General features: G+C 53.8%; 2 protein-coding genes across 2 annotated transcripts in view; one reads left to right on the forward strand and one right to left on the reverse strand.

The window, feature by feature from the left end:
• Window positions 1-21,129, reverse strand: part of LOC140681480 (uncharacterized) — a 1,248,316-nt gene that overhangs the window by 1,001,602 nt on the left and 225,585 nt on the right.
• LOC140681481 (uncharacterized) overlaps window positions 10,485-21,129 on the forward strand; it is a 101,266-nt gene continuing 90,621 nt past the window's right edge. The window contains exons 1-2 of the mRNA XM_072921329.1: window positions 10,485-10,610; window positions 11,119-11,810. Of these exons, the coding sequence (XP_072777430.1) occupies window positions 11,204-11,810 (607 nt within the window). The 5' untranslated portion in view covers window positions 10,485-10,610; window positions 11,119-11,203. The remainder of the gene's footprint in view (window positions 10,611-11,118; window positions 11,811-21,129) is intronic.

Consider the following 21,129-nt stretch of genomic DNA (forward strand, 5'->3'; position numbering starts at 1 on the left):
CACCAGAGGACAAGGCCAGCCAGAGCTGCCAGATTCTGTTCTTAGAGATACCCTTGAATATAGGAAATTTTTTAGGCAGAGTGTCAGTTTTGGCAATGAGCATCTGAAAAGACAGACTGTTCTTTTCCATACAAAGGAGAGCACGGAGCCCCATTGCTCCAGGAGCTGATGAGAGGCAGGCATTGACATCCCAACATCAGCCAGACCTGTCAGGTGGCCCCTGGGAAGCCAAGCCTGACAGACCTGGTCCATGTTCCCTCGCTTCCATGGGGCCCCACAGTGTCCCAATGGTCCCTTGCTTCCAGGAGGCCCTGAGGTGTCACAATGCCCCCTTGGTGACACCAGGCCCTGAAGGGTCGGAATGGTCTCCATGGTTCCATCAGGCCCCACAGAGTCATAATGGTCTCTGGGTCCATGAAGCCCCGCGGTGTCACCATGGCCCCTTGGTTCCATGGGCTCCAGTGGTGCCACAATGATCCCCTTGGTTCCATGAGGTGCCCACAGTGTCACAGTGATCTCCATGGGAAGGGAAGAACCGAGCCCCAGTGTGGCAGGGGCAGCCACCAGAGGCCAAGGCCAGCCAGAGTTGATGGTACTGGTAGATTTTGGCTGGCAGCAACCCTTGGATATAGGGAATTTTAGAGGTGGAATCCCAATTTCAGACATGGACATTTGGAGGAGAAGGATGGCTTTTTCCAAAGGAAGGAAAGCACGGAACACCAGTATTTCAGGAGGAGACCAGGTCTAGGCCAGCCAGACCTCTTTGTCCTGGTAGCTTTTGTCTGAAAGCAATCCTTGGATATAGGGAACCTGGGAGATGGAACCCAAATTTTGGCCATTTCTGCATAGATAAGAGGGACGGTTCTTTTCCATAGGAAGGAAAGCACAGAGCCCATGTGTTTCAAAGGCAGAAAAAGAAAGAGGTGGCTCCTGGGAGGCTCAGCCAACAACACCTGTTCTTCCTGGCAGGTTTTATAATGGAGGAATTTATTGATACATGGAATTTGGGAGGAGGAATCTCAATTTTGACCACGGACACCTTGAGAAGGACAACTATTTACATTGGAAGGAAAGCACCAAGCCCCAGTGTTTCAAAAGCAGATGAGAGGCATCTCTCAAGAGGCCAAGGGCACCCAGACCTGTCTGTCCTGGCAGCTTTCACTTGGGAGCATTCCTTGGATGTACGGAGTTTTGGAAGAGAAATCCCAATTTTGGCCATAGAACCCTGGAGGAGAAAGACAGTTCTCTCCCATAGGAAGGAAAGCCCAGAGCCCCAGGGCTTCAGGGGCAGATGAGAAGCAGCCCTCAACATGTCAAGGTGGTCAGGTGGTCCCCAGGAGGCCCAGCCAGCCAGACCTGTTCCATGTTCCCTTGGTTCCATGGGACCCCACAGTGTCACAATGGTCTCCTTGGTTCCATCAGGCCCTGGAGTGTCACAATGTTCCCCTTGCTTCTGCAGTGTCACAATGGCCCCGTGCTTCCATGAGGCCTTGCAATGTCACAATGGCTTCGTGGTTCCACAAAGCCCTGATGTGTCACAATGGCTCCTGGGCTCCGTGTGCCCTCGCTGTGTCACAGCGGCTCCTCTGTGACACTGCGGCTGCACAAGGTCACCATGGACCCTTGGTTCCTTGGGGTCACCGAGTTCACAATGGTCTCCTTGATTCCATGAGGCAGCACCGTGTCACAACTGACCCACGGTTCCATGAAGTTCTGCAGTGTCACTGTAGCAGTCAGAGGCCCTGCAAGGCCTCCCTGGCGGTCACTCACCTAAGATAAGAAATGCCTAAGTCACGGTGACTGGACCAAAGAAGCCCCTCTTCTGCATTCAGACCCTTCTTATCTCTCTGTAAGGGTATTGGTCGTATTCTTCTCAACTCTGGCGACTGGACAATTTCCAACACCCCAGTACCCCATATAAACACCCATTTCTATCCAGTTTGGCAGAAGAACTGTCACTGCATCCCTTCAGAGGAGCTGGCAATAAAGGACATTGCTGTGGAACCACATACAGCCTTTTCCTCTCTCTGTCCCTGTGTGTCTGCCAGAGGCACTTGTGAGCACAGAGCGAAATCACTGAGAGCTGAACTCACAGAGCTGAAATCACTCCAGAGGTGCTCGCTAAGTTGCCCGTGGCTGGGAGCTGAGCCGAGGGACCCAGACAGGCTGAGCCTGACAGCGCAGCGCTATCCGGGACACCTGCAGCAGCGGCGGCCAGGGTTGGATGGACCCCTGGGACCCCAGGTTTCATAACGTGGCCGCCCAAACGAATGGAGCACTGGCATCCTGGCACCCCTGAGAGCAGCATTCTTTGTGAATTGTTACTGCCTTGGACGGCTATGGCCCCTTGAAGGTAACTCCTCCTTTATAGAAGTTTTCTGAAGAGGCGTTCAATTAATTTGCATATCAGTATCCTCAGGAGCTGGACGGCAGACCACCCACCCAGCAGTTCCTTGACCCACATTTGGCTGAAGAAGTGTACGTTTAAAACAGCCTTTTTATGCACTTTTATCTTGGGTCCTTTTTTGTTTTTTGTTTTTTGTTTTTACTGCTGGGGGTATGGAAGAGAACAAAACTGGAATGGGATCAAAATCTAGTAAATTAAGACGATCCCAGAACGAAAGAGACTTATCTTTACAAATTCTAGAAATCCTATCTGCTAACAGCTTTTCTTTCTCTAAAGGCAATCTTTCAAAAACTGACTTAAATTATAGAATAGATTATCTCCCAGTTTCCAGATACTAACACACACGCTATTGGTTTAGAGTCATTTTGGGACACAGTAGGAACAAGAATATACGCTTTTCAAACTAATGAAAACTTTTCTGTAACTACGTTTCTACCTCGATTTCACTCAATTCCAAAGCAGTCGAAAAGACAAATTCTCTGCAGCTTCCTTCTGCTGAGGAAATTCCACCCTTATCTTTCTCAACAGACACTGTCCCTTCAAATGCTAATTTGCCAGATAACATTCCTCTCTCAGTCCCTGGGACGGGGAACACAGACATTGTACCACCCCACCCACCCGCGGGGTCCGTGGAGCCCACCCATCCCTCGCTCCCCCTCGGACGCGGCAAGCGCGGATTCCGCACTTGTGAGCACAGAGCGAAATCACCGAGAGCTGAACTCACAGAGCTGAAATCACCCCAGAGGTGCTCACTAAGTTGCCCGTGGCTGGGAGCTGAGCCGAGGGACCCAGACAGGCTGAGCCTGACAGCGCAGCGCTATCCGGACACCCACGGCAGCGGCAGCCCGGGGGTCAGATGGACCCCTGGGACCCCAGGCAGCATTAACCAGGAGTGACTGGGATCACAGAGGAACCATAAAGGAAGTTACTGCAATAATACTGGGACTGTCTGGGAGTGACTGGAATCATACTGGGAGTGACTGGAATCATACTGGGTGACTTGGAGTGACTGGGACCTTACTGGGGGCAAATGGTACCATAATGAGAGTGACTGGGTTCATACTGGGATCATACTGGGAAGGACTGGAACCATACTGGGAGTGCCTGGAACTATTATAGGGATGAATGGGAACACCTGGGAACATGCTGGGATCATGCTGGGATCACACTGGGAGTGACCGGGATGATACTGGGATCACACTGAGTGTAACTGGAAGTGACTGGGACCATACTGGGGGTGACTGGGAGCCACAGGGCCCATGCTGGGAGTGGCCTGGGGGGAGCTGGGGGAACTGGCCCAGCTGGGGCTCAGGGTTGTTCTCCCCCAGGGCTGCCCCAGGTCCTGCTGCCACCCCTGGCATCACAGAGCTGAGGGACAGGGGACAGCTGAGGGACAGGGGACAGGGACAGGGCACAGCCAGGGAACACGGCCTGGCCAAGGGACACTGAGCCCCAGCACTTTGGGCTGTTGCCCTTGGGCTCCCAGCACAGGCCCAGGGGCAGAATCCCCTCCAGAAACTGCTGTTTGCTTTCAGCTCTGCTCTGGAACATTCCCCAGGAGCCCCTGCAGTGGCTGCAGCCCAGCCGGGTGCCCGGGGCCACCAAAGCCACTCCGGCAGTGCCCTCCTGCCCCGGGCAGGGCACGGAACACCCAAGGAAAGGCTCGTGCTGGGCTCAGGGCAGGGACAGGGCACTCCCCTGGTGCTGCCACAGGCATGACAGAACCGGCCAGGGCAAAGGATTGGGATCGATGTCCCATGGAATCCCAGCAGGGATTACTTCTCATTGCACTGCTCTCATTGGATTGGTCATCAATTCCAATCATTTCCCCATGGAATTCCCATGGCAGTGGGTTAGGGAGGAGATCCATCCATGGAATTCTCACCTGACTGGGATGAGACTGAGATCTGGCCATGGAAATTCCATGGCAATTCCTGCATTCCCATGTCCCCCATTCCTGAATCCCCTGTTCCCATAGGAATTGCCCTTCCCTTCCCACACCCACCTTTGTGCTCCAGAGCCTCCCAACCATATCTGATGTATTTTGGGGGCCTTTCCACACAGGTGTGCCCCAGGTAATGCTTCATCTGCTCCACCATGATCCCTCTGGATTCCCAGCACCTCTGGGATATACAGACGGCAGTGTTGGACACTGCAAAGCTCCCGGATCCCAGCTGGAAGGAGATGAAATCCCAGCCCTCATAGCCGTACTGGTGGGATCCATGGATGCTCTGTTGGACAGGAGGTCACAGCTGGAAACCCCCTGCACTGTGTGGAGACCTGGGAACGAGGAGAGAACAGACCCATGGAGTCATGTCCCAGCCCCAGGGAACCCCTTGGAGCTCCCTGGATTCCCATCCCAGCCCCACAGATCCCTCCCACCCCCAGAGATCCCATCCCAGCCCCTCAGAGTCCTCCATTCCCACAGATCCCAGCCCAGCCCCCGGCTCCCCCCACTGCCCCTGCTCTGGTTGTACCGGCCCCGTCTCCAGGTCACTGTCAGCCACGGGCCGGTTCCTGTCCTTGAGCAGGGTCTGGCTGCCCCAAAATCCCAGCTCTGGTTATCCCAATGTCCCAGCTCTGGCTGTCCCAGTATCCCAGCTCTGGCTATCCCAATATCCCAGTTCTGGCCATTCCAATGTCCCAGCTCTGGCTATCCCAATATCCCAGCTCTGGCTATCCCAATATCCCAGCTCTGGCTATCCCAATATCCCAGCTCTGGCTATATCAATATCCCAGCTCTGGCTGTCCCAATATCCCAGCTCTGGCTGTCCCAATATCCCAGCTCAGCTCCCGCCCCCATCCCCGGTGTCTGTGCCTCCATCCAGCCCCGCTCGCTGCCGCAGCGCTCGCAGAGGGTCCCGTCCACGTCCCCCCCAAACAAGGACTGGGGGACCCCCGGGCCGGGCTCCGACAGCACCACTTCCAGGAACTGCAGGGAGTGGAGAACTGGGAAGACACGGAGATTTTGGGGAGCTGAGGGGGCTGAAAGTGAGAGTTTGGGGATCCAGGGGGGTCCACAGGCCAAGGAAAGGGGGGACCTGCAGAGCTGGCAGAGCTGGGGAGGAGCTTCAGGGGCTCAGAGCCAAGGAAAGGGGGTGCAGGGGCTGGGAGAGCTGGGATGGGGTGTCCAGGGAATCCTGTGCCCAGGAAAGGGGGTGCCAGGGCTCCTGAACATGAGGAAAGGAGGGGCTAGGGGCTGGGAAAGGCAGGAATGGGGGCCCAGGGGTCCCAGGTCAGGGAAAAGGGTGGGGCTGGGGGCTGGGAGAGGTGTGGGATGGGAACAGGTTGTGTTGGTGCCGGATAAGGGGGTGCAGTGGGGTCTCACTGCCTGGCAAAGGGGTAAAAGGGTGTCTTGGTTCTCAGGAATGGGGGTGCAGGGGGGTCTCAGGGGTCCTTGAGCCCAGGAAAGGGGAGTCCAGGGTTTCCCAAAAAGGGAACACCCGGGGTGTTTGGGAAGGGGGAGTTCAGAGGGTCTCTGGTTTTGCACAAAGGTGGGGCTGGGGGCTGGGAAAGGCAGCAATGGGGGTCCAAGGTGTTCCAAGGCTTTCCAGGATCAGGCACACGGGAAATCTAGAGCCTGGGAGCAGGGAAAAGGGGAGCAGAGGGCCCTGATGTCCGGAAATGGGGGATTCAGGGGGGTCCCTGTGCAGGATAAGGGGAGCAGGGGGGGTCCCGGTGCCGGCAATGGCGATTCAGGGTCCCGGTGCCGGGGTCCCACTCCCCCCTCGCCCGCCAGGAGCGCCCCCAGCCCCAGCGCTGGAGCCACTGCGCTGCTCCTCCTCACTCCCAGTATGATCCCAGTATGATCCCAGTAGGATCAGTCACCCAGGAGCTGCTCCCAGTATGATCCCAGTACAGCCCAGTCACTCCTGGCATCCCCCCACCCCTCTCTGCGTTCCGACCTGTCCCGGCTCCATCCCCGCCCCTCCCGCGGCTGCGGGGAGGAGGAGGAGGAGGAGGGAGGAAGAGGCGCAGCGGCAGCGGGAGCAGCAGGAGGAGCGGCGAGGATGAACCGCGGGGCTCCGGCTCTGTCTGAACTCGCAGCACCCCGGGAGCGTCGCCCCCATCCCGCAGGTGCCCGGGGAGGGGGAGCTGGCCCCAAATATCCCGGGGCTCCCTGGGTTTGGGGTTTTTGGGGGGATGTTTGGAGCTGGCGGGGCTCCAAGGCCGAGCCGCAGCTGCCCTCGGGGGGACATCGGGGGTCCCCGGGAGGTGTTTTTGGGGGGTCCCGGTGCGGGTGGCGGCAGAGCCCCGGCGGGGCCGGGGGGATGCGGGTCCCCCCGCGGTGCGGGTTGGGCTTCCCGGCCGGGCCCTCCGAGCTCTGCCGGGGCCGCGTGGGGACCGCGCGGGAGCGGCGGGAGCGGCGGGGGGACCCCGGATTTGGGGAGCCCCGGGAGAGCCGCGGCTTCCCTGGGCGGGAGCGCAGAGAGAGGAGAGCCCCAGGAGCCCCAGCGGGGACCCCGAGAGGGGGGACCCCTGGCAGTGCCGGCACCCGGCAATGGGGGTGCTGGGGCTGGAGGGGCGGCATGGCCGGGAAAGGGGTTCGGGGGTACCGGGGCCGCCAGGGGCTGCTCCCAGCAGGTGCCCAGTTCCTACCTCTGTGTGCTTCCAGTCTCCTGGGCACTCCCAGGATGAGCCCAGTCAGTCCCAGTATCACCCTGGTCACTTCCCCTCACTCCCTGCAGGATCCCTGTTTCTCCCAGGATGAGCCCAGTCATTCTCAGTCATTCCCCATTATGACGCTATTTGCCCCCAGCAAGTCCCAGTTGCTCCCACTTTTCTCCGGTGTGTTCCCACTTCTCCCAGTTGCTCCTAGTATAGTCCCAGTCACTCCCAGTATGATCCCAATATGAGTCCAGTATGATCCCAGTCTGCCCCAGCAGGGCCCCAGTCACTCACACTTGCCCCCAGCATGGTCCCAGTGGCTCCCAGTGTGGTCCCAGTCACCACCTGCATGTTCTTAGGTACTCCCAGTACATCCCAGTTGCCTGGAACATTCCCAGAGTCTTTGCCAGGCACTCCCAGTTACCTCAGCATGGTTCAGCTGCCCCCAGTTTTATCCCAGTCACTGCCAGTACATCCCATTTGTCACCTGCATGACTCCTGTCATTCCCAGTTGCTCCCAGTTGCTCTCAGGGTGTGTGCATTTGGCTCCCAGCATGGGCCTGGCAGCTCCCAGTAACCCCCAGTCAGGGTCCCTTGGCACCCACTGTAATCCCAGTATATCCCAGTCACTCCCAGCATGCTCCCAGTCCCTCCCACTTCCTCCCAGTTACTTTCAGCATGATTCCAGTTGTTCGCAGCCACTCCCAGTCAATCCCAGTATGATTCCAGTCACCCTCCATGGACCTGGCTCCTCCCAGTCTCACCCAGCATGGACCCGGCTGCTCCCACTGTGATCCCAGTATGATCCCAGTTGCTGCCAGAATAGTTGCAGTTGTTCCCAGTTCCTCCCAGTATGATCCCAGGTGTCCCTAGAATAGTCCCAGTCCCACTCAGCATGGTCCCACTTACTCTCAGCTGTCCCCAGCATGGTCCCAGCTGTTCCCAGTGTGGTTCCAGTCCCCCCAGTATGGTCACAGACACTCCCAGTATATTCCAGTTGGCCCAGTAAGGTTCTGGTGACCTCAGAATGACCGCAGTCTTTCCCAGTTACTCCCAGTTGCCTCCAGCGTGATCCCAGTTTCTGGCAGTTGCCCAAAGTGTGGTCCCAGTCGCTCCCAGTATGAACCCAGTTTCCCCATTTGTGGTCTCAGTCCCCTCAGCACGGTTCCAGTACCTTCCAGTTGGTCCCAGTTGCTTCCAATGTGTCCAGATTTTCCTCCCAACATGGGCCCAGTAGCTCCCAGTGACCCCCAGCCAGGATCCATTCACACCTGCTGGAATCCCAGTGGCTCCCAGGATGGTCCCAGCTGCACCCATTCCCCCCCAGTATGGTTCCAGTCACTCCCAGTATGATTCCAGCCCTGCCCAGAATGACTCCCTGTCACTCCCAGGGTGGGCCCAGTTGCTCCCAGTCACCTCCAGCATGGTTCCAGTCACAGCCAGCACACTTCCAGTCATTCCCAGTATGATGCCAGCCAGTTCCAGTAGGATCCCAGTATGAATCCAGCATGGGCACAGCTGCTCCCATTATCATCCACTGTGGTTCCAGTTGTTCCCATTTACCCCCACTGTGGTTTCAGTCTCTCCCAGTGTATCCCAGTTGCTCCCAGCATGTTCCCAGTCACTCCAGTTGTCCTCAATTGCTTCCAGCCTGATCCCAGTTGCTCCAAGTAAGATCCAGTAGGATCCCAGTTGCCCCCAGCATGCTTTCAGTTGCTTCCTGTTCTCCCCAGTGTGATCCCAGTTGCCCCCAGTTGTCCCTTGTATCAACCCCATCACTCCCCATATGATCCCAGTCGCTCCCAGCATGGTCCCAGTCATGCCCAGTTGTCCCCGGTGTAGACCCACTCACTTCCACTCGCTCTCAGTTCTCCCCAGCATGGTCCCCGTTGTTCCCAGTGTGTTCCCAGTCACCCCAGTAAGGTTACAGACATCCCCAGTAAATCCCAGTTGCCTTCAGCATCTCTGTGGTCATTCCCAGACACTCCCAGTGATCCCAGTAAGGTGCTTGTTATCCCAGTATGATCTCAGTCATGCCCAGTATGTCCCAGTTGTCTCCAGCCTGCATCCAGTCATTCCCAATTCCTCCAGTTTGCTTGCAGCATGATCCCAGTTTTTCTCAGTTGCTCCCAGTAGCCCAAAGTGGGATCCCAGTTGCTCCCTTTCATCACCAGTATGAGCCCAGTAACCTCCAGTATGATCCTTGTCACATGCCAGCACTCCCAGTATGGTCCCAGTATAATCCCAGTAACTTCCAATCACCACAGTATGGTCCCAGTTGCCTCCAGCTACATCAACCCAGTCAATCCCAGAATGATGCCATTTGCTCCCAGAGTGCTCCAGGTTGCTCCCAGTCACCCCCAGTACAGGGATGCTGTGCATGGTGTGTTCCCAGTCACTCTCAGACACTCCCAGTATTAGTCCAGTCCCTCCCAGTATGATCCAGAGATGACGCCAGTGTGCTCCCAGTCAGTGCCAATATGAACCAGTTGTGCTCCACATGGTTCCAGTTGCCCCTTTCACCCTCACTGTCCCTCCCAGTCTCTCACAGTGTCCCCCCGTTCCTTCCAGCATATTCCCACTCACTCCCAGTTCCTTCCAGCGCGATCCCATTTGCTCACAACCGCTCCCCGTCAGCCTCAGTGTCGTGGCACTCACTGCCAGTATGATCCCAGTCACCTCCAGCATGATCCCAGTATAAGCCCAGTCGTTTCCAGTCATCCCCAGCAGGCACCCAGTGACTCCCAGTTCCTCCCAGTTGCTCCTAGCATGATCCCAGTTGCTCACAGCTGCTCCCAGTCACCCTCATCATGCTCCCAGTCACTCCCAGTATATCCCATTTGCCCCCAGCATGGTCTCAGTTGGCCCCCGTAGGCTCCTACTCTGTGTCAGTATGATCCCAGTACGATCCCAGTCTCCCTCGTGGTGACTGCAGTCTGCCCTGGCATGGGCCCAGCTGCTCCCAGTATGATTCCAGTACAATCCCAGTACAAACCAGTCCTTCCCAGTGCTGCCACTCCTGGCATCCCCGAGCCCTCTCTGCGTTCCCCCCTCCTGATCTGCTGAGAGGAGCCCCAAGGGCCGGCAGTGCCCAGGCAGGGTCCCCAGGCAGCCCCAGTTTGGATGTGCAGCCCCCAGTTTCCCCAGTTTGCCTCTCCTTTGGCCCGGGCCGGGTTCCCCCCTGGAACAGCGGCTGGGAGCAGCCGAGAGCCCCGCGCTGCCCATCCCGACCTGTCCCGGCTCCATCCCCGCTCCTGCCGCGGGCTGCCGGGGCTGCAGGAACAGGAACCGAGGGTGTCGCTGCTGCTGGGGGAGGAGGAGGAGGGAGGGAAGGGCAGGGATGAAGGAGGAGCGGGAGGTGGGGATGGGGAGGAGGAGGAGGAGGGGGTATGGAAGGGGAGGGATGGAAGAGGAGAAGGAGTTGGGGATAGCGAGGGGCAGGAGGAGGAGGAGGAGGGGGGATGGAAGAGGAGGGGCGTCAGGAAGAGGAAGAGGAGGTTGAAAGGCGGATGGAGCAGAGCAGAGAGAAGCGCGCGGTCAGCCCTGCCTGAATTCGCAGCCCCCACCTGTGGGATCATCGCCCCCCATCCCGCAGGTGAGCGGGGAGGGGGAGCTCGGGCCAGGTCTCCTGGGGGGTGCCTGGGTTGGGTTTTTTGGGGGGATGTTTGGAGAAGGAAGAACTGCGAAGCTGAGCAGAAAAGGCCCCTTGGGGGGACTCCTTGGAGCCCCGGCAGCCCAGAGCAGGGAAGAAGGGGAGAAGGGAGCCCGGGAGCCCAAACAGCCCCGGCACCCCTCAATGGGGAGAGCCAAGAGGGGGGAGCTTTTGGGATTGCTGGGACTCGCGGCAGCCTGGGGAGGGTGGGCAGTGAGGAGAAGGGGGACCCCCAATCCAAGCGTGACCCCAGCAGCTGGGACAGGGGGGAGCCCCGAACAGCAAAGGGGAGGGAGCAGGGACGGGGAACTCCTGGGAGGCTTTTTCAGGGCTGGATCTCGGTGTTCGGGAGGTTTTTATGGAGCCCAGGTGGCCGGGGACTTGTAGAGATGGACTGGGGCAGAGGGAGCTTCCAACTCCACGTGCTCATCCCTTGTTTTCCCCAAACCAGGATTTCCCATTCCCAACCCCTGGGAGGCTGCGAGGAAGAGGAAGAGCCTCTCCTTGTCCTTCCTCCCCCAGGGCAGGAGCTGAGGATGGAGAGCAAGGAGGACAAATCCCTGCAGCAGAACCTGGTGGAAGAGGCCGTTTTGAGCGGCTCCAGGGCGCAGGAACCTGACGGGGAGGAAAAGCCCCGGAGATCCAGCACGAGGAGGGGCTGTAAACGCAGATCGCGGGGATCTGAGGGGGAAAGACCCACCCTGGGCCGGGGAGGCAGCCGGAGATGGAGCCAGAGCTCGGAGCTGAGGGTCCCTGAGCAGCTCCATGATGGGGAGAAGCCCCACAAGTGCTCGGAGTGTAGGAAAGGCTTCAGGAGGAGGTCCGAGCTGATTCTGCACCAGAGGACCCACACTGGGGAACGGCCCTACGAGTGTTCTGAGTGTGGGAAGGGGTTTCAGACCAGCTCCTGTCTCCTCCGGCACTATCCGGTTCATACGGAGGAGAGGCCCTTTCGCTGCCCCGACTGCGGGAAGGGATTCAGGGACAACTCCACCCTCATCCAGCATCGCCGCATCCACACTGGGGAAAGGCCCTACGAGTGTGGGGAGTGTGGGAAGAGCTTCAGCCGGAGCTCCAGCCTGATCCAGCACCAGAGGACCCACACTAGGGAGAGGCCCTACGAGTGTTCTGAGTGTGGGAAGAGGTTTCAGACCAGCTCCCATCTCCTCCGGCACTATCAGAGCCACACAGAGGAGAGGCCCTTCTGCTGCCCCGACTGCGGGAAGGGATTCAGGGACAACTCCACACTCATCCAGCATCGCCGCATCCACACTGGGGAGAGGCCCTACGAGTGTGGGGAGTGTGGGAAGAGATTCTCAAGGAACTCTCACTTGACCAAACACCAACGGAGGCACCGGTAAGGGAAGCCCTGCGAGTGCCCCGAGTGCGAGAAGAGCTAAACTCCATCCCCCACTGGAGGACCCACATTGGGCACAGCCCTGGTGACCCACATTCCCTGTGATCCTAGTTGGGAACACACCTGGCTGCTTCTCCTTTCGTGTTGACCTTTATTTTTTTATCTTCTCAATCTCTCTGTACTCCAAAAGCCAAGAGGGATCGATCTTTCACCTCAAAACCACTCACATCCCACGGAAAACAAATGAATTTTAACCCACAGAGCCTTAATCCCACCTCAAATTGCTTGTTCCCACCTCAAAAAGAACCTCAATCCCACGCCAAACTCACTCAATTCCACAGCTGCCTGGGAGGAGATTGGGAGAAGTGGGATCCCAGTTTGGAGCAGTGAGATGGGGATTGTGTGGGGCTGGGTGGCTGAGATGTATTTGATAGCAAATAAAACTTTCAGACTTAGTGATTTCTTTGCCGTTCATCTCCAGTCTGTGGCAGTTCTGTTTCTCAGGGCACCACCTTCTCAGCTGATTGTGTTTGTGTCCTCCTTTCCCTCCCAGCTCTCTTTGCCTGCTCTGTTTCTCTCTCCGTGTCTCCCTTGACCCAGGGACCTCCAAAGACCCTCCCCCAATTTAATTTCCTCAGGGACCACCAAAGATCCTTCCCTGATTTAATTGAATCCTCCTCTAATTTAATTGCCCCCTCTGCCCCCAATGACCCACCCCTGATTTTTTAATTATTTAATTTCCCAATTATTATTTTAATTCTTAGTTCAGGAGCTGAAGTTATGGAGGCCAGCAGTGAAATGTCTCTGTAGGATTTTGCTCCACGTGGCTTTCAGCCCCTTCTTGAGAGCTTTGCCTTCGAGGGCAAAGGGAATGTCTTTTCCTGGCTGGGAGCTGAAATTCCAGACCTCTGGAATGCGTGCAGGGCCATATAGACTGGGATCAACCAGAGATTGGGATCATATATGCACTGAGATCCTGTGGTCTAGGATCAACTAAGGACTGGGATAAATTAGGGACTGGGGCCCTACAGACTGGAATGAACTGAACTGGGATCAAATACGGACAAGGATCAAATATGGACTGGGATCCTATGGACTGGTATCAACAAGGGACTTGGATAAAATAGGGACTGGGATCCTACAGACTGGGATCAATTTGGGACTGAGATTATATGGACTTGGATCAACAGGAGACTTGGATCAACTATGGACTGTGTTCAAATAGAGACTGGGATCAGATGTGGATTGGGATCCTATGGAGTGGGATCAAATATAGACTGGGATAAAATTGGGACTGGGATCAGATATGGATTGGGATGATATGGACTGGGATCAAATATAGACTGGGATAAAATTGGGACTGGGGTCAGATATGGACTGGGATCATATGGCCTGGGATCAAATATAGACTGGGATAAAATTGGGACTGGGATCAGATATGGACTGGGATCATATGGACTGGGATCATATGTGCTGGGGAAGATCAAATAGGAAAGCCTTATAAATATGACTGCCTGGCAAAAGGTTTAGAAAATACAGAGACTGAGATGGTAACAAGTTGTGACATACCAAACCGTAGTTACTGCACAAGTAGAACACAATCGCACAGCCAGGATGAAGACAATCCCCCCTTCTGGGTGAACAATGCCCTTACCTACAGGTAGGTCCAAGGGTCAAATGGACTGTTTGATCTCACCCCAATGTATGGTTCATCCCACACCTGTAACCCTCCCCTGAAGCATCAGGAGTCTGTGACCCCATTGGCCTGAGTCTTGTTCCAGCCCACCTTGAAGCCCCTGACAAGGAGTCCCTGAGGAGCCAGAAGCTCTCTTGGAACTTCCCTTCTCTTGGAACTGCCCCTCTCCTGGAACATCCTCTTGGGATCCTCTCTTATCTCCCTCTACCCCTTGCCTCTCCCTTCCCCCACGCCCTCGGGCCAGCCACGGGTCAGGTTTGGTGACTCCAAGCAGGGCCTTTCACCCTCTCTAATAAACCAGATATTCTAAGGGCAGCCTCCAGAGATCTCTCGTCTCCATCCACCCAAACCGTCCTGGAGTCCAGCGTCCTCGCAATATGGACTGGGATCAACTAGGGACTGGGATCAAATACGGACTGGGATCAAATATAGTCTGGGATAAAATATGGACTGGGATCAAGTATGGACTGGGATCAAATAGGGACGGGGATCAACTAGAGATTAGGATCAAATATGGAACTGGGATCCTATGGACTGGGACAAACTGGACTGGGATTATATGGAATTGAGATCCTATGGAACAGCATAAACTTTCTAACATGACACATATAATATTCATTGTAACACTTGCGAAAAGCCAATTATAAATATGCATTTGTCACAATCTCTTCTCTTATTCTTTATAAATCATTTGGCTTGAGCAATATTTCTTATCCTCTTGCATTCTTTGGACTCTGTTGGTAATCAAATAAAACATGGGATTAAACAAAGAAGAAATATCACTTGTAACACATAAAAGGAAGAATCCTAATTTCTTCCACCATCCCATTCTCAATACATTACCCCACCTGTTAGTTTTTAACATTATTTTCCCTTTGGTTTTTTTTGACTGATACCAGGGTCATAATTTTTTTCTGATATCCTTTGTTTTTTCCAGGATGATGCCCTCATTGCCATCTATTTTCAACAATCTGTACACCCCCTTCTTTAGCCAATAAATAGCGTAAAGCCAACCTATTTTAACACACTGCAGTTATAGTTTGGCTTTGCTGACTCAGTATTAATTCCAGTGCCTGAGCAGCTTTGTTTGTTATCTCCTCTATAACTGCTTGGAGTCCTATAATGCAATGCAGTATATAATTTGGGGTTAATACAGAGCTAGACTGCTGTGCTTGTTTTACTTTTTTTTTTTTTTACTAATTATCTCTTTACCGAATCTTGGACTATATCTCTAAGATCAAATGTAAAACAAATCCATCTTTCTCCTTTTGGACATTCCATGCCCCAAGTATTACTACTTTTTCCTAAGTTCCTTGTAATCCAATATTTTCCCCCATTTTTCCTGCAGGTACTCAGTTTGGGTGGGTCTGTGGCTGTTGACATGGGTGTGTGTAACAAAAAGGAACTTTGGTTCCTTTCCGTGTAATACTTTCTGTAGCATTTGGGACACGATCTTGCTGGTATCTCAGAAGGGAAAAGACAACAAATGAGAGACAGAAACAGGAATGACAGAGGTCTGGCATGGCTTATACCCCCACCACCCCTGCCTGTGGGGTTGCTTCCCACAGCAGGTACGTGTGATCTTCTCGGTGGTGAGCACAGTGCTCAGTCCAGGCTTGCCCTCTGTTTCCCTTGTCACTCCTTTTTACTCATTTTTTTAGGCAAGTCCTTTTCGACACTCCTTAACTGTGGCTTCCCACCGTTCCTCAGGTATCTCTCAGTCAACAGGCACTAATAATCCATCCACAAAACAAAGTTATTACTTCAGTTTTTGAGTTCTTTCTGTATAGGGGATTGATTCAGTACTCAATACTTCTTGCAACGAGAACATAGATTTTGTGAACTACAATGCCAATTATTCCCATAATTTAAACATTCATTTATAGCCCAGCTGGCATGTCCAATATGAGGATGAATCACATAAAGTATACAGTATAGTACTGATGGCAATTTCCCTTCTTCTCTGTACAAGCCACAGGCTAAGGCCAGGCTATAAGAACTCTTTGACTGAAACACTCCCGACCCTCCTGTTTGAAGTGGCAGTGTTCCTCTGCCAAGGAGGTGTCGGAGGCGTCTCAGGGTTTATTCAGGCAGGGCTTAGAACCAGTGATGCAAGCTTTGCCTTATTTCTCAGTGAGGTGTTATTCTTTGTACCTGCCTTGGATCATTTGGATCTTCCCAAACCATTACCACCCAGTCCTGGTTGGAAGTCAATTTGGTATCACCCGGTTTAGATGTGATAGTCCATTCCTCAAGTTTCCTCACAAGTCCTTTGGTTTTGCTGGCATGAATTCACCCTCTTTCCGTGGTTTGGATTGCTGCTTTAGTGGTACCTGGAAAGGATTTCTTAATAGCACAGTGTTAAAAGAAAAACAATACTGCATGAACTTTTACCATTAGTTTTCTTTAAAACTTTCTGAGTTTAACTAAACTCTTTTTCTACATCTGCTGCTTCTTCTTGTATCCAGCTGTGTTAATATCTGCAGAGACCAATTCTTCTTCCTGTGAGCTATAATTAGTTAAATAAAAAAGACCAGGCCAATTTTAACATGAGATGTATCACATCTCTTGCCTTTTACTTTTTGGGTAACATTTAACTGTTTTAGTCTTACAGACTTTAAGTCTTCAGAACAAAAGCCTTCTCTTCTTAACAACAGCAATCAGAAAGAAAAAAGAAATCTTGCTTAAGACAATAGACCACTTTGTGAGAGTCACAATCTCTGCCTTGATCTTCTCTCTACTGGTGGTCCTGTTCACAGCCTTGGGTTTAACTCTGTCCTTCCCCACTTCCCCCCCTCCTTGTTGTCACTCTGCCTAGCAGGAATGGGGGAGAACTTACAGATAGCTGTGGCTGAGGGGACCTTGGGGGTGTATTTCGCTCTCCCCTTCGCTCTCTTTCTCTCTCTCTCTCCCTTTCTATCTCTTTCTCTTTCTTTTTCTCTCTTCACATTTCAGCAGTCACATTCACATATCAGTCCACTTTCTAACATTAATCCCACATCCTGGAGAGGTGAGTCTGCCAATCACCTCTCCCCCCTTTTTCAACTTCCTTACAAAGTAAATTACTTTTGTTATGCGTGTTCTGCAGGCCTGTAATTCACGGCACCCTCCACCAAGGCTACCAGCCACTCACAGCTGACAGTGCAAAAATAAAGACTTGGTTTGCTATCACAATTTTTCCATTCACAAGCTTGAAAAGGTTGCAGGAACAAAGTAAACAACAACTTACTTCCAAAGTGACCCTGCCTGCACCAAAACAAATTTAAGGCAATGCTAGTTAGTGCAATGCAATTTGCAACGAAGCCAAGGTTTGATTTGGGAAGGGCATCTGAGGACACAGAGCATGAGTTTTACAAATCTGTATTTTGAAGAGGGAATGGACAAAATATGAATAGAGTTGAGGGCAGGGGGAGGACAGCAAGTGAGGAATTTTTCTCTGCAATACTCTCTTTTCGACTGCCAGGAAACACTCTAACACTCTCTCCAAGGAGATAAAGAAAAGCTCATAAAAAACAATCTACATTACATATACTACCATTCATCTACATTTACTCACTTTTATTTTTCACTAACTCTCACATACAACAAGAAGATACTTTTTACTTTCAAACAGTCTACATTACATATCTACACCCTGAGTGCTGTTGGAATGTTAATCCCTCAACCCAGCAGGTTTGAATCCTGGATGCTCTTGGGCACTCTTATCCCTCAATCCGGCACTCCAGGGGGTTCCTCTTCTTCCTAAGATCCAGTCCCAGTTTCTCTGGGAGGGATTCTCTCTTTTTTATCTCTCCCTTGGTCTCTTTACTGGCCGTTTTTCACATGAAAAAGACGAAAAGCAGCATGAGAGACTACAGCAATCACTTGGCAAGTCTGGGATACCCAGCAGCTTCTGTCACACACATTCATTCCCCCCTTATCCGCCCCATCCCAACAAATACTCACCTATCCTTTGTCCTTGGGTCTTGGTTCTTCGTGTACACTTTAGTCTTGGGGCTAATTACTGCGGTTTTAGGGAATGCTTTCCCTTTTCTTTGTTTTATTGTCTCCTTTTGCCCATAGATCATAACCTGTGTCTGGTCACACACCAGGGGAACAGAGCGAGGCTGCCTAAATAGGGCAGGACCCGTCTTCCTCACCCTGACTCTCCCAAGGCCCGGCAGAGAGGTGTTAAAAACCATCCTTTGCTACCATAATTGTGAAAAACGCCAATCACTTGGCTGTTAAATTTTTAATAATAATAACATGGTTATTAAAATAGTAATACAATTAGAGTAATAAAAATTCAGAGTTAGGACAATTACAAGACAATAAAAAGCAAAGAATTAAGGATGTCCAGATGCTCTGGGGCACTTAAGCCACAACAAGCATACCTTGTGAACAAAGGAATCACCCCTAAAACTACACTATTGCATATTCATATATCCTTCATGGTTATGCATACATTCTATTTAAAACAAGAAACTCTGTCTGTTATATGCCAACTGTTTCCTTTAATCCCCATGGCGTCTTCGAGTCTGAGCAAGGCCTGAAGAAATTAGATTCTTCCGACAAGAAAACCATAAATTCCTCTTCTTTGGAAGATTTGGGTGTTCTGTGATGGTTTTGTCAAAGCGAGTATGTCATTCCTTAAAAGAAAACCCAGATACATAGTTTCTATTTTAACTACTAAAGCTTCAATTTAACTACACAACTACATTTACAGTACTATTAAAATGTTAATACAGCACTACTATTCAAACTAACATATGTGCATTTTTCACCTTGGGCGTCTCGTGGAGTATCCCCGGAAAGAGCCCAACTCTGCAGGGAGCCACGTGTTTTCAATTGTAAATTAAGTCTTTCTTTCTCTGTCATCTGTGGTTTCCAGTCTTTCCCGGCTGGGTCTTCAGGTCTTTAAACTTTAAGAATCTTTTTCTACTAGCACAACTGACTTGATGTATATTTTACATAATCACGAATTATTCCACAATTTATATTACAATGGGGCTGCACAGATCCCCCTGCAGGTCCGTGGGGATGCAGAGATCCCCCTGCAGGTCCGTGGGGATGCAGAGATCCCCCAGCAGCTCCGTGGGGATGCAGAGATCCCCCTGCAGCCCCTGGAGGAGCCAGGCTGGAGCTCGGGGATGCCTGAGAGGAGCTGTGACCCCGTGGGCAGAGGGGCCCCGCTGGAGCAGCCTGGCCTGGCAGGACCGAGCCCGTGGCACAGTGACCCACGCTGCAGCACTTGGAGGGGGCTGTGCCCCAGGGGATGGACTCGGCTCGGAGAAGTTCCTGGAGAAGTCTCGGCTGGGAGAGAGCGCAGGGTGCAGCAGGGAACGACTCCTGTCCCTGAGCAGAGGGAGAAGCCGCGGGGGATGAGCTGAGCACGGCCCCATTCCCTGTCTCCTGCCCTGCCGGGGGAGGAGGTGCACTGGGAGCAGGGAGCCGTGGGGAAAGCTGCATTTAAGGCTCTGCACTGACTTCTCCTCATCCTGCTCTGAGTATTTGGAGTTTTCTGCCAGAAATCTCTCCCCTCCCCCACTCACCCACATGGCTTTGGGCAGGTTTCCCTTTTTGGGGGAAATCAAAGCGAAGCAGCGATGCACTAATGAGGGGCAGGAGAAGGGAGGCTCCCGGGCTTCCCGCAGAGCCGGAGGCACGGAAGGCGCAGGGCCGGGAAAGCCGTGGCGGGAGGTGCGGAGAAGTTTGTTTGTGTGGGCAGCTCAATCCCGCCTCGGGCCCGGGCCCGTCCCGGGGCTGTTGCTCATCTCCGGCTTTGCCCTCACGCAGCGCGGGGGGCCCTGAGAGCGCGGGGCGAGTCTGGGCCGTGCGCAGAGCCCGCCCCCAGCTCGCTGCCATTGGCCGCTGGTGCCGTCAGTCGTGGTTGCGGCGCGCTGATTGGTGGGAGCGGGGCGCAGCACGGCCCCGGCGGCGGGCTGAGGGCGGCCGTGGGCGGGCAGCGGCGCCATTGGCGCCGGGAGCGTCTGTGCGGGCCCGGGAGCGGCGGCAGCGGCCGGAGCGCGGTGAGGCGGCGTCGGCGGAGCTCGGAGGCGGCCCCGGCGCAGGTGGGAGCCGCGCTGGGTTCTGCGGGGGCTCGGGGCTGGCTGCGGGCGGAGGGGGCGGCAGGGGGCTGCGGCGGGTCGGTGGTGCCGTGTCCGGCCCGTGCTGGCCCCGGGCTGAGGGCGCGGCGGGAGCGGCTGCCCGCGGTCTCCTTCCCGCCGGGGCCTGGGCAGGAGCCGCTGCCGGAGCAGCGCTGGCTCGGCCCGGCTGCTGTGGGTAGGACCGAGGGGGCTGCCCCGCGGCCAGGAGCGTGCGGGGAAATTCCCGTCGCCGGAGGTTTCTGTGGCCGGAGGAGAGCGAGGAGTCCTGTAAAAGTGACTTTATTGCCGAGCAGGGGGAGAGGCCGTGGGGCATTTGCCGTGCGCTCTCTGCCATGGTTGTAGTCCGCAGCCTCCTTTTTATCCTCATTTTCCCGGCCGCATCTCCCTCTGCCTTTGCCCACGGGCTGAGGTCCTTGGAAGGTTCAGACTTCCTGATGCGCCTGCTGCCTGTCCTCGTTAATATGCACCCTCCTTTTGTATACCAGCCGATATTCATGGCTCTGTATAGTCTTTGTTCTCCTGGAAGTTTGAGAATTTAGCGGGACTTTGAGTAGCTGTCTGGGTCAATTTTTAACATTTATTGGAACTGAGGGTTTCTCCCGTAGCTTCCTTATCTACAGGTCCCTGGCCCTATCTCCAGGCAGATTCACTCCTGGACTCTGTTTTGTTCTTCCCGGGTCCTCTTTGGTTTTGGGATTATTCTCGGTGCCCTCATTCCCTGTCCTTTTGTAGCCCTTTGTGGATCAGGAGGCCTGGCTGCCACCTGCATCCCCTGGCTCAGCTGCTGGATGAGCTGCACTGCCAAGGTGTGGAGCATGGTAAAAAGATGAGAGTTGCTGCAGCACAGAAGAGGAGAAGCAGCATTTGTTTAACCCCTGGTCTGCCCGGGAGCCACGAAAGTGTGTCCCATTCCCATCCTTTCCATGTTTGGACCAACACATAAACTGTTCACCTTTATCTTTTTCACCACTTTACCTTTGTCATCTCTTTGCCAACAGCAGTTTGAATCATTTAGTTCTCCACAAACTCCTCCTTTTTCTGCTAACAGATAATCTGATCCCATCCCCATGTGAAATGTTGTGTTCCTCTTTCAGTGGAAGGTCAGGAGCTGGAGCTGTCTAGTTGCTTCTTCTTTTGAGGACAGCTTTTAATCTAATGATGCCGTTGAAATGATAAATGCGTTCTGTCTCCTGGTATGAATTAGTTTGGGTTCCCAGGGGCTGGTCCATGGTGTTGTAGGATTTGTTCTGGTGGCCCTTCATCTTTTTCCCATTTCTGGGTGCTCCCTCAAGCTGAGGCTGCATCAATGACTGCATTTTTCTA

The sequence above is a fragment of the Taeniopygia guttata genome, chromosome 36 (assembly GCF_048771995.1).
Source record: "Taeniopygia guttata chromosome 36, bTaeGut7.mat, whole genome shotgun sequence".
Taxonomy (NCBI): Eukaryota; Metazoa; Chordata; class Aves; order Passeriformes; family Estrildidae; genus Taeniopygia; species Taeniopygia guttata.